This window comes from Chiroxiphia lanceolata, chromosome 7 (assembly GCF_009829145.1).
Source record: "Chiroxiphia lanceolata isolate bChiLan1 chromosome 7, bChiLan1.pri, whole genome shotgun sequence".
NCBI lineage: Eukaryota > Metazoa > Chordata > Aves > Passeriformes > Pipridae > Chiroxiphia > Chiroxiphia lanceolata.
In genome coordinates, this window is record NC_045643.1 from 5448867 (window position 1) to 5462714 (window position 13848).

The following is a 13848-nucleotide window of genomic DNA, read 5'->3' on the forward strand; positions in this document are numbered from 1 at the left end:
TGCATTTTCCAAGCTTGCAGTGTTTTGATCCAAGCAGATGGTTTTCTATGTAATGCTACATTGCAGTCTGGGAATACAGAGAGACAAATAATTAATGAAGAAGCTTGAGGTAGTTCTCTTGGGTCATAGCATTTGTGGTGATAAGGACATTTAAAGACTGATCTAACTAACTATGATAGTGAGATACACAGGAATGCGATCACTTCCCACTGAAATGCAGCCACTGCTGAGTCAGAGCAGAGGAGGTGTCTATTCTCCCTCTAGTGCCCAGATCAAATATAGAGATTTGAAGCATCTGCAGCCTTCTGGGTAATGGAAATTGGCCTCTGGGTGCAAAATTTTTAAATCCCAAGATTCCTGTGTTGGTCACCTGTCTGACCCATCCCTAAGACGTTTCTTGGCTCATACCACTGAGGATACATTAAACTCTGTGCCCTTTCCAGCTAAAGGGTAGGATCAGATTCATGTCTGACCTAGTGTTTTGGGTCTGGCTGAGATGGAGTTCATTTTCCTATAGCAGCCCTCACAGTGCTGTGCTTTTCATTGGTAGCTAGAAAGGTGTTGATAGCACAGCCAAAACACTTTTTGGCTACTGCTGAGCGGTGCTGGCAAACCATCAGCACTGTCTCTCAACATTCTCCACTTCCCCTTCCCCCCTCAATCGAGGGCAAGATCCTGGGAGGGGACACAACCAGGCCAGACCCAAACTAACCAAAGGGATATTCCAGACCATATGATGTCAGCTCAGATATAAAAGCTAAGGAAAGGAGGAGGAAAGAGGAGCATTCATTGTTTACAATGTTTACCTGCTGAGCAACTGCTATGGTTTCTGAGGCCCTGGGAAGTGGCTGGACACCGCTCACTAATGGCAAGTAGAGAATAAACCTTTTTATTTTCCTCTTGGCTTGTGCATGCACAAACTTTTGCTTTTGCTTCAGTGAACTGCCTTATCTCAACCTATAAGTCACTTCCCATCTTATTCTCTCTCCCTTGTCCAGCTGGAAAGGGTGGCTTGGTAGACACTTGGTGTCCAGCCAAGGTCAACCCACTACACCTAGCATGGTTCTCTGTCCTCTTGAGTGGTGGAAGCCTGTGGCTAACTTAGAATGGCAGCCAAATCTTGCTGGTGCTTCTACTGAACTGCTTAAGCAGAGGAAATCTGCCCAGAAATGAGGCTTTTGGTAAGGACATGGACATGTCCATGGGGAGGTGAGACAGCTCTGAGGTTGTTGGTGCTTGAGCTTTTTCTGCAGTCATTCATAGCTGTCTTTGCTCAACTGCCTTGTGTTTTCCAGGTTCTTCTCTACTTTGGAGAAACCAGTACTCACAGGATGAGTTTTTAAATGATCTCCTTGGTGAGAATGTTAAATTGCTGCAGAGGGGAATCAGTGAGCAAAGTTTTGCATTAGGAGGCAATTATTTAAGAGTTTTGACAGCACTAATTACTGTCTATGTTAATATACCTGCCAACAAGCCACTGTTTAATATAGATCAGAATGATGGAGGGCACCAGAGTTCTCTTCTTAGTGATAGATTATGGGCAATAAATCTTGTCACATCACAAAAGTCAAGGAGGACCTGATGAATTATTTCCTCTCTACATGTTACTGTGGAAGCAGAAGCTGTGTTTGTTTGTTTTCTAGTGATTTGGAGAGGGTGCCTATAAAAGTGAGATCTCTTCTGTGCTGGGAAGCATATGGGTGGGCGTGGAGGGAATATTCAAAATGTAAGGTTGTATCTTCAGAGCCCTCTCCAGAACATGACCTTGACTGATTTGGAGAAAAGGAAGATGAAAGAGTTAGCAGCATTGTTGCAGAACATAAAAGTGGCAGATTTGCTACCAGTCCATGGGTTGCTGGCCATTGAAAGCAAGCCTGTAGCTCTGCCTCAGGCTCCTGAGCACAGAGATCAAGACCTGTGTGTCTAGAGGAGCCCAGCCACCTCTTCTCACTGACACAGGAAGAGGCTAAGTGCCTCTGAGAAGGAGGTGCCCAGGGCGGGGCATTTTCCAGCCTGCCTGGGTACCTAGCAGTGTGTCGGGATAGGGAGCTAGAGGTTAGTGCAGGGGCGATTTGGCTGTGGCTGCTGTTCAGCCTCAGACCACTGCTTTCTGTGAAGTTGGTGTTTCTAGGTGCTGAGTGGGGCCAGCATGGGCTCTGTCCTGGGGTGATTAATACACTGCTGTACACCGTGTCTGCTCATCTGGGCTCCCACATCCTGATTCATGTCATAGAACTGGAAGGCAAAGGACTTTATGTGCATACAGCTCCCAGGCTTGAAGCAGCTAAACCAGGCTGAAATGCGGTCATAACACACTGGAATAGAGGGCAGAGAGCACTCTTGGGGTTGAAATGTTGAATGTTCATTCGCAGAGAGCACTCTTGGGGTTGAAATGTTGAATGTTCATTCGAAAAGCATGAGGAGGAACTTTTCAGAAACATTTGCTCAAAAAAACCCCACCAACCTAGTGTTGCAGCCATCTGTTTAGTATAGGAACACAAAGGAAAAAAGGAGATTTCCAATTAAGAAAGAAGAATTACAAACCATAAAACATTCCCATATTTGAAACAGCTCAGTAAATGCATTTGCCTCCATTAAGTCTCTTTATGTTTCCCATGATATTTTAGTGAGAGAATGGATCGACAGGAATTTACTGAAACCAGGCAGGCCTTTGGGCAGGCACAGCAAGGATTAGACCTTGCAGCATCGTTGGAGCTCGTGTTTCCATCCACCTCTCTGTGCTCCACACGGAGCTTAAAGGGCATTGCGTCTGTGTTGAGTCCTGCCTGCACACCCCACCCAGACCCAGTGGCTCTCTGTCCTCGTTTGCTGATTGCAAATGACATGCAACGGTTAATTACACTAGCTTTGTCAGTAGCAAGGAATCTTCTGGAAGCATGACCAATTGACTCAGAAGGAGGGAGCTTGTACATGCCATGTGCCCGGTACTTACTGCAGTTCTGTGATCACCATGCACTCTCTGTGGTTGTTTACCTGCAGCAGCAGGTATAGATTTGAACAGCAGGAGAGGCTTCCCTGAAAATATTTCATGGCCATTGTTCATTTGACCTGTTATTTCTCAGAACTGGCTGGTGTGCTGTGTTGTCTATATCTGCCAGCAACCATTCTGGCTTTTATGAAGAGTTTCCCAATGTTTGACAATTAATCTTCTGGCAGTAAGTCTTGTGTTCCATAAAAATGTCTCTTGTGACTTGCTGATATCTGGTAGATGGCTGGAGTTGCCAATTATGTATTGTTTAAACAATGATGACAATAATAAATTATATTTTATATAGGGCAAATTAATCCTGAAGTGTCCTTTTGCATTTGGCTCACTATTTGTGTGGATAACTTCATCTGTTGCTAAATTACAGCTGCTTTTGGGTTGAAAGACAGCAATTGTTTAATGGTTTGCTGCAAAATATGGTACAGTACAAGTGAGAAAGTGAAGGTCTGTGTGTTAATTTAAAGCTGAAGAATAGGAGCATATAGACCATGTTTACTCAGTCCCTGTATTTGGGGTTGAAAATGAGACTGGATCCACTAGATCCAGAGCTGATACTTATCAGAATCCTAGGTTTGGTCCTCTGCTGCAGCAAAATATTCCAATGTTCCTTTAGATCTTTTCTTGCTGAGGAGGACATTCAGGCAGGGGCTTGGATAAATTGCTTTTCCCTAGGGGGTCTACCTGAGCTGAAGATAGGACATACACTTGGGCCTTGTGACCAGGGTGGAATGCTGAATCCCAAAGCATTGTCTTCAACTTGCCTTCTTCAGAGATACACAAATCAATCTGTAAGCACTTAGGAGTCTTGTCAGGTGAAACTTATGATGTCTCTTGGGTGGGAACCTGGAGATCACCTATAAGAGAGGCCTGGCCTCTGCTGGGAGAAACTGCAAGGTGGGGCTGTGGCAGGGTTTTTATTAGCAGAGCAGGTAGGAGAGAAGAATCCAGAGTAGTAGTGAGGAATCACAAGGATTTGTCTGCATGCTCCCCGGCAAAAAAAAGCAGTTACAGCCCTGAACATCTCAAGACCTGCAAGCTCCAGAGAGGGGAAGGGACCAAGCCTGGGCAGATGGCTCTGTTGTCTGCTGGCTTTTCAGTTCAAGCCTTCTATTGTACTGAGAGGGGAAAGCTTTTACACTGCAAGGAGGGACGGGTGCAGCAATAATAAAGCACTGCCCACATGGTGTGCCCAGGGCATGGTCAAGCCCAAGCTGTTATCTGAGAGTCCAGTGATATGTCATGCAGTTCTGTGATCTCTCTGCACTCTGTGTAGTCGTTTAGCTCATGTTAAATCACAAAGAGTCTGAGTTTGTTGGTAGCTTCTGTGCTTTTCTTAAATGAAACATGAGAAGCCAAAGCCTTTCCTGGTTCTCAGTGTCAAATGTTTAACCACAGATGGGAAAGTCAGGGCACGTTCACAGATGTGTTTGCTTTTATTCTGAGAATGCCTTCACGTGAATACTATTTCTGTCTTTTTGTCATATGGGAATTCAGACCTGTCTTGTTTTCACTGGCTCTTTTGTCTTCTGTTTGACTCCAGACTAATGTACTTTTCTTCTATTGTTTCTTCATCTAGATACACCGAAGCCTTGACAGATCCCAGCTACAAAGGACAGATTCTTACCCTGGCTAACCCCATAGTTGGGAATGTTGGAGTGCCTGACACAGCCACTTTGGATGAAATGGGCCTCAAGAGGTTTTTGGAGTCTGATGGGATCAAGGTAATAGTGGGAGATGCAGAACTTATCAGAGTGGTACCAGCAGCCTGACTGTGTGTTAGAAGTTAGAAGGAATCAATGATCCTCAACCTTTCTTTTTCTTCTGGATATTGTCCTTTGGAGGAATGGTGGCAAAAGATACTCCATATTGTTTTTTGTGCCAGGATATGTGCCTTCTGAAAGCTTGGCATTTCCTATCAGTGATAGACATGGTACAGTTTTTGTGAACTGCTGTCCTGGAAGACTTTTTTTTCACCTTCCTCTCTGCCTCATATATCTATCAGTGTTTGCACAGGACTGGTAGCCAAGAGAAATCAAACACCAGAAGTTTCAGTGTGCTAAGACTCTTCTCTGTGTGCCTGTGCTACTACAAGCAGGGGAGGTGACAGTTATGTGGAGAAGAAACCAGAATTTACACTGTGGTGGCAGGGGATGTTGGTTAGGAGTAGGACTGTGTCCTGGCACCAATGGCAGTATTGAGAAATGAAACAAACCCATGTAGTTGCAGAACCAGTGAAATGCTTTATCTGTTCTGAGGTGAAATGACTATTTTATACACTATCTAACTGCATTGGAAAATGGAGCTGTCTTTTGAAATGAAACGTCACTTAAAAGTGAAGAACTTTCTTACACAAAAAATGAATCAAAACATTTTGTCTTATCTTAAATTTCCTTTTTTTTTTTTCTAACAAGAAGTGTTTTCTCAGTTCTGTGCAATTTGCAGCTTTGGTTACCTGGAAACCACATTCTTCTATGAATTTCGTAAGTAAAAAGGCCCAGATACAATCGTGACAGTGTGAAGTGTGTCTGTGATAGGGTTTATGGTAAATAAATAGTGAAAATTGAAAGTACAGGGTAACTACAAAGTGATCTTTCAGTTCAAAATTATGTTTCTTCTATCTACAGGTTTCAGGTTTGCTGGTGCTGGACTACAGCAAAGAGTACAGCCACTGGCAAGCTGCTAGGAGCCTGGGGGAATGGTTGCAAGAGGAACAGGTAAGCAATCTAGAGGTAACTACACATGAGCTTTTAATTTTTGTACTTTTCAGGGCAGAAACAAGATTTTAACAACTAAGCTATTTATGAATGGGAGAAGGGAGGAGAAGTGAAGCACTAGAAGTGAGGCAGCGTTGGTAATACTGCTGTCAAGAGCCAGAGGTCCTTAAACAAGGTCAGGCTGGAATGGGGCTCTGAGCAGCCTGGTCTACTGGAAGGTGTTCCTGCCCATGGCAGAGGGGTTGGAACATGAAGATCTTTAAGGTCTCTTCCAATCCAAATCATTCCATGATCCTGTGACATGTTCTTCTCATGCAAGTGATCTGGCTGCTCTCTTCCTCTGTCTTAGCAGCTTGTTCTCTAACTTAGCCTTGTGTTTTCTTCAGGTGCCTGCACTGTATGGGATTGACACTAGAATGCTGTCCAAATTAATTCGTGACAAGGTATGATCTGCTTCCCTTGATCCAGCTGCATTAACCTGGCTAATGCTGGGCCCTTTTTCTAACAGTGTAGCAAATCTGGGACAGCAATGGTGCCACTGGGCTGCCTTGACTTCAGATGCTTCTCAGATCCATGTGCTCTTCTGAAGGCTCTGTGTCTTCTGTAATACTGGGCAATGTTCTGATCCCAGGGAGCCCTCTCTCCTTGGCTCTGTTCTGGGTTTCCTCTCCTACATAAGTGAGCCAGCACAAGCTGGTGTAAATGAAAGGCCTCTGGTAGTGTCAGACACAACAGGTAGTAATATCAACTACATGTTAATTCAGTAACAGTCAGAGAGAGCAACAACTCTGTGAGGTATTATGGATTTTAGTTCACAGATGGTGCCACCTTTGGTCAGTGGAAATTCTCCTGCTCCTCTCAGTCAAAGAATGCCTACAATAATGTAAGCTGGATTCCTAACTTGGGCTGGTTTTCTTAGGCTGAATCTTGCTATTATTTTTAATAGTCATTACTTTTCTTTCATTTCCAAGAGCTGACAGTTGAAGGACATGAGCAGGATTATGTTACAGAATGGAGGTTAATGTGAAAGTATACTTCACACTGGCTGAAACACTGATCAAAGTCAGTCTGAATTAAATGTGCCTTGGAGGCTCTTCTTTTCTAATGGATTTTTTGAAGCTGCTCTTTTCTTTAGGTGATCAATTTGCAGCCTGCAGTCCAACTCCGCATCCCCTTTCATTCTGCAGAGCAAAACAGGGATGACCCAGCTTGAAGAGAGGAATATTTGTAGAAATTAATTCTTATGGCAAGATTTGGCATTGTCCTGCCCTTACAGACAGCATATATGTGCAATTTAATGCAATAGAAGATGGCAATACTTTCTTAAGGCGTAATAGATCAATATTCCTTTTATCCAAAGTAAATACACTTCCAATGTTTATCCTGTAACTTAGCAGTGTATGGTAGTAATGCCATACTGTGACTGAGTGGTGTTGATGTATGGCTTTTAAAATAGTGCATAGTCACCTTTTGATGCGGTCTTTCAGGCTGAAAAAAACGCTTAGTATTTAATTCTATGTCTAAACTGGGGATGAGAACAGGGCTTCATTATGGTAAATGCAGAAATGAGCAATGACTTGTTAAACTGGGCTAAGGTAAATGCAAGGCACCATTTGGCTGAATAATCTGGGAGAAAAGTAAGACCCAGGTTCCTGTCAGAGAGCAAGGGCTTTAGAGCTTTATTATAATAAAGCATTTATTATAGTAGCATGGTGGCAGTCGGCAACGTGGCTCTCAAGTACCATGGCTCTCAAGCACTACTGAGCACTGCGGTTCCAAAAACATGACTCGTTGAGGACAATGACATTTTCAGCTCTGGTCTGTGCAAAGCTTGGATCAGCTTTTGTTGTAAGGTGCTACTCAAGGAGACATAAGATGTCAGCCACTGCTAAGAGCAAAATTCTCTCCTTAAAACTTACCCTTAGCAGTGTGCATGGCAATGCAAGATGTTGGCTCTTTCTTGCCCTAGGAAAATGGCAAGGGTACTGCAGGTATGGCAAACCAGGGAAGTATCTCACAGGAGAATCACTAAACCCAACGAGCAATCCCAGTGTGCACATCAGTGTGATATCCACAGGGTGAGCTGAGTTTAACATATTTGATCATGAAAGTGATTTTTGATAGAAGTTACCACAAAACAATGACTTCCTCTGTTTTATTTTCCCCTTCCACCCTTGAAAATTTCTGTATTGCACACCCTGCCCCATACTTAGAAGAGGCTAACCCTGGATTAATCCCACTTACTCCAGGTGTGGGGCAAAGCAAAAGCAAGGATTTCTTTTCCACTGAGAACTCCAATGGGCAGAAGGTGGAGAAGTATATGCTGCTAGCAGAGGAAGAGTGTCCAAATTCTGCCAGGTGGTAACAGCAGTATAGAATAGAGCTTGCTGGAGGTGATTTTTATTTTTAACAGCTCACTCAGAAACAGCTGTGCTGACCTGCCTCCTACATAGCTTTGCCTTACACCAGCTCTACTGCCTGGTGGTTATCCACACGAGGTGACTGAAAAACTTAAATGGGTTTTTGGGTTTCCAAACCCAGAAAGCTTCAAACAGCTTAGTAGATTACTCCCTGATCTACACAACATTTATTTGGAGATCTGAAGGCAACTCAATTTCATGTCACTACACAGATTGCCAGACTGCCTGTTAAATTTTACTGCTGATAATGCCTCTCCCCTGAATGAAGGGTTATAAACAGATTTTTCATACCAAGGAAGGCTCATAAACTTCTGAAGATGCTAAAAATGATTATAAGCTGCCAAGAAACCAACTTTAAACACCTGTTCCAGTTACTGTGCCTGTCAGCACCTTGTCCCAGTGTTCACAGGTTCTCTTTTGCTCATTCTTTGTTTTTTTCTGGTGTATTTCCACAGGGCACAGTACTTGGGAAGATTGAATTTGAAGGTCAACCTGTGGAGTTTGCAGACCCAAATAAACAAAACTTAATTGCAGAAGTTTCTACAAAGGTGAGAAATTCTTCTGTAGTATCAGGGCTGTACACTCCCGGTAGTAACTGGTCTTCATTTGCTCTGGGCATCAACCATTTTTTCTGAACAAACGATCTGGGGATGTTTTCTAAACCATGCACCTTTCCAGACCTTTCACAGACTGTCATCTCAGCATCATCCTTGTAGAATCCCTGTGACTCCTTAGGTGCAGTGTTGAAAATAAAAAATGAGCTGTGTTGAGCTGGATGTGCCCTGAACTGCACTCTGATCAAACGATTGTGTGTAGAGACAGGACTGAGAAGTATTGGGGATACAGTTAGACCTGGTATATGGTGGACATAAGAAGAATTAATAAAAAGAATGGTTGCTTTCCTTAAATAAATTTCAGGAAACATGGCATAATTTTGTTGAAGTGATTCCAGAACATATTTCTAGTTTTCAAATGGAGACCAATTACGAAGATGTAGCAAAACAGGCCCATACTAAAAATGGTAACTATTGTTGTGTCAATTTAAGGGCTAATGTCTTAACTTGTGTCCCCTTTGGAGATTTAACTGGGGATAAAGAGTGCCCTGGATGCTTAATCCCGCTGACTGAAGTGAGAACTGAGTGTATGAGTCCCTTTTGCAAATTCCATGCTTACTATAGTGTTTGCAGTTCCTTCAAGACCAGTGAGACTCTGGAATTGCTTTGCAAAAAATTGCTTGTGTACTGTTCTGCAGACAAGTTGGTGTGTTGGTGGCATGGATAAAAAGCAGTCCTGAAGAGACTGGTCAGCAAGCAAGGGGGAATTTGAAGCAGTCTCCATCCAGGCTTGGATTTATAGTAGTAACTGGTTACCTGGAATGCCAGTGGAATACATAGGCCACCTTGCAATCTCACCTTTGGGGATCTCACCGATTCATGCCAATGCCTCCACTGTATTTTGAGTCAGGGCTTTGTTGCTGCACAGAATGATGGCAATTTCTTAGTGAGGTTGTGATTTAGGATTGCAGGGTGCAGGTGGGGCCATTTGGAGCAGTATCTCAGAAATAGGTAAGGTTGCTGATGCTAAACTCTGCAATTATTGAGAAGGAATTTCTGTAAAGAGGCTGAAAATCTCTTCTAAAAGGGAGATATAATAAGATTAATGGTGCTTTGGTTGTCTCATGTTTATATCTTCACTTTATAGGTTTAAAAAACAACACCACAAATAAGGCTGTAAATGAACTAAGCTGTTTAATGTTAATAATTACTGGACATGATTATCTGTTGCCAAATGGTGATGTTCATGGAAATCAGGATACAGTAAGATCAGGAATCTCCTTATCAATTGTACACTAGGAGTGATTGATTTTTTTAAATTATTTTTTCACCCCCACCTTCTTTAAATGCTTGTGATAGAGACTGTGCTTGCTAACATTGCCTATCCAGGGTAGGAAATGTAGAAAACTGCCAGTATTCTGCAGGAACTTTTATTGGAGGGGTTTTTTTTGGTGCATGTGATTGTCAGGGTCAGAGCAGATAAGGTGTATTTAACCATTCCAATCTAAAAGGTTACTTCTCTCCACAAGTGACATGCAGCCCCACTAACTCTGTTCTCAGCACTGGTGCTGAGGAGTTTCTACTCTCCCTGACCACTGTGTTGCAGCCTTCCTACATCATCTTTTCAGACTGGGACAGTTTTTTATAGGCTGTGCAGCAAACAGGTGAGGGAAGCTCCCATGAGAACAGCCAAGGACAACTTTTGAAGGCAATTTTTGCTTCATAATTATGTTTTGTGGATTTTTAAGTAGGAATGTTGTGATGAATTTAGGGGTCTTCAACAGCCCCTTTTGAAAAGGAGGCTAGGTTTTTCTTAAAGGTCTCTGACACATGACACTCAGTATCTGTGAGAACTGAGTACCTTAATCTTTTTGAGATTTTTGAAACCCACATTCCAAAAGCCTGAAGGACAGCAGGTAGAAGACCCATATAATTCCTGTGCAGTGGTAGAGTTCTACCATGGACTGTGGAAGCAAAATTCACTTGTATATGAATGACTGTGAAGATCCCATCATTTGATATCAGGCACCTGTTAAAACCCGCCCTGTCAGGCAGAAGTAATTTTTGTTTTATTATTAAATCCCTTGGAGTGAATTAAAGTAAATTGATACGGAATTATCAGTTTTTACATATTATATCTATCTCTCTATCTCTCTCTATATATGGTTTATTTTAGAACAAGTTGGTTGCAAAGGAAACAGGTATGTAGCCATTTTGGCTTTTATTATCTATGGTAACATAGCAAATAAAGGCATAAAGGTATTGCAAAGGAAAACATGTATTTAGCTGTTTTGCTTGTAATATAGCCACCCAAGAAAATGTGTAAAGGAAAAGAGAGAAAGAAAGAGAGAAAAGAATAAAAGTTTTATAGTCACCAGTCAAAGGCCCTGGCAAACTTAGTTGTTGGAGTCGCTGGTGTCTTGGTCTGTCAGGCAATGGTGGGGGGGAGAAGCCCACAAAGCATACCCCGAGAAACCCTCCTGGTGCCTCCCTGTGTGTGTGTGGGGGGGGGGGGGGGGGGGGGGGGGGGCGCTTTTTGCAGAGGCATGGTGTTTTTGCAGAGGCTGGAGGTGCTGGTTTTTGCAAAGTCGTTCCAGGCTTGGGAGAGGTGTATGCTTTGAAGGCACCCCTGCTTAAGAGGCCTTCTCAGGGCAGTGATGGGTGTGTGCATGCAGCGCCCCTTTTGACACAGCTCGTGGGAGACAAACATCACAAATCCAGAGTGCTACTAGTCTCCTTTAGATAAAGGTCACACACCTAAAGAAGCATCTCACACCCAAGGCTTTACCCCTGTGGCCTCACAGTTTATGTGTGGTCTCCTCCCCTCAGCCTTATCTTCAGTCTCCTGGCAGCAGCTTCTTTGGACAGCTGTCCTCACACAGGCTGTACTCTTGCATCCTAAAAATCTATGCGTCTCAATCTTTGCAAAGATAAATGTTCAAACAAGAAGTGAGTTAGGATAATACAGAGGGAGGAGTTGTAATATTCTGCTAACAAACTTCATCTTGAGTTTCCTGTTGAGGGGATGTCTTTCCTTGGCTGGTTGTAATTCTCCCATGAAAAGATTCAGTTTGTCACCCTGCACCAGCCATATTGAACACGGATTTTAGAATCTTTTTATAAGAGGGCCCAGCTGTGAACTATGAATACCAGGGAAGCTGACTAAAAAGCAGTTTCTAAAAAAAAACCAAAACTTTTTTTCTGTGATGCCCAAGAGAAAAGCCACTTTGGGCAAAGTACATTTATCTATATTAGCTTTCAGAAGCTGAGCATAACTGAAGGTAAGCACACAGTTTGTTTTAGGAGGAAGAAGGAAGCCTTATGTTATTGATGAATAACATCCGAACCTGGTGCTACCTGCAGTCATATAACAAGTAAAATAATTCAGCAAGCTTCAGAAAGCAGGTGTCCATAAATAACCTTACATCAGTACCTTGGCTGTCTGACAGTGGGTCTACATGGTGCAGTATCAAGGCATATAACATACAATGGTTTGACTTCACTCTCTTCTGTTCTGGCTGTGACCAGATATCTGAGTGTAAAAAAGCACCATGGTCAAGATTTGGGACTGGTGACTATTTTGTGGCATGGGTAAAGGAACAGCAGTTGCAAGAAGAGGAGAAGTAGTAGTGAGATAAAACTGTCAGGTCCACATGAACACAGACCATGTTCAGTGATGTACTTGGCCTGGTCTATCCTGCCATGATGCACCGAAGGTCACTCACAGATATCTCCAGCTGTGCTGTGCTTTGGTCTTGCTGGGACAGGAGGGTTGTGGTGGTATTTACTGTGATGGATCTGTAGCTGGTGCAAAGCAGCCTTGCTCTGCTGGCATCAGCTTGACGACTGAACTTCAGCTGAAAATCTCTCCTTGGGTATCTGATGTGTTTCTCTTGGGCTGCAATAGTCTGTGAGAACTGGCTTTCTGCTCCACTGCAGATGAGGTGAAACACAGGAAAAAAGCTCGTCATTAGCTGTGGAAACAAGTGATTGCTTAGGAATTGCATCATTGCTGTAATCAACAGTATATTAAAAAAAGAGCATTATAACTTCTACTTCCACAAAAAAATGAAGGAAGCACTAATGTCTGCACTGTTCCTGGAGATTTCTATGTAAATTGATAAGTACCAGTTGCTGCATGTTGGTGTAAAGTTATTCTACTGCCCATCTTCCCTGTATTTTGGAGATAGGGCATCATCTGTCACTTACAGCATGGTCTGTCTTTTCATAGGAAGTCAAAGTTTATGGCAGAGGGAATCCAATTAAAGTTGTAGCTGTCGACTGTGGGTTGAAGCACAACATTATCCGTCTGCTAGTTAAGGTAAGTAAGTGCTTGATGTCCGCTATCTCTCATTTTGCTTTGACAAGGGCCTTGCCTGTACTCGCTAGCCTTGCTTCCACCTGCACACAGCCATTCTAGTAGCAGTTGCCCTCCTAAAATCAGGTACAATTTTTAGGATGACTTTCATCCTAAAAAACACTAGGAAGTGTTTTCTGAACTTGATACGCTGTATTGAGGGGGTAAGGAATACAACCTGTCCAGCAGCCTCTCAGCTGTGAGAAGAACCCCTTGAAGATGAGTTGTCATAAGATGAGGCAAAACTTCTCTAAAGAACAACCAAGGAAGGTCAACCCAACACTGTAAAAAATAAACAGGGGGGAAAAAAGGTTTCAAAGAAGGTGGTGAATAGTTGAAACAAGCCCAGGGAAATTGTGGAATGCCCGTCTCTGAAGATATTAAAAACACAGCTGACCCAGGCCCTCAGTAACCTGCTCTAAAGTTGAAGTTATCTCTGCATTGAGCAGACCTCCTGAGGTTCCTCCATCCTCAGTTTTTCTTTGACTACAGGATTCTGTGAAAATCTTTTCCTGTTTGTAACGCAGTGATGTAGCAGTGCTTGCTTCTTTAGCCACACAGGCAGACTGAAGGCAGTGTCCTCTCATTCCCTAGATGTAAATGGTTTCTCTGATTCTGTTTTTTAATTTGTGTGGATATTTGTCTCATTTTTGATGGGTAGGACTATTTCTGGCATGTCATAGAACAGAGCTGTGAAGACCTAATTTAGCAGTCAGAATGCATGCACTGTGTAGAAGTGAACATATTTTACATATGTACATACACTGAAATCCAGACTCAACCTTTGGGACATGAG

The 13848-nt window shown here is 42.9% G+C and overlaps 1 protein-coding gene across 13 annotated transcripts in view; it reads left to right on the forward strand.

Annotated features, from left to right (window-relative positions):
• The window catches only part of CPS1 (carbamoyl-phosphate synthase 1), a 337480-nt gene that overhangs the window by 82918 nt on the left and 240714 nt on the right, over positions 1-13848 (forward strand). For all 13 annotated transcript variants that reach the window (XR_004358089.1, XR_004358088.1, XR_004358090.1 and 10 more), the window contains 5 exons: positions 4584-4728; positions 5632-5721; positions 6108-6164; positions 8597-8689; positions 12927-13016. Coding sequence is in view for 8 of the 13 variants with exons in the window: in XM_032693562.1 (XP_032549453.1) it covers positions 4584-4728; positions 5632-5721; positions 6108-6164; positions 8597-8689; positions 12927-13016 (475 nt within the window). In the remaining 5 variants the exon portion in view is untranslated. The remainder of the gene's footprint in view (positions 1-4583; positions 4729-5631; positions 5722-6107; positions 6165-8596; positions 8690-12926; positions 13017-13848) is intronic.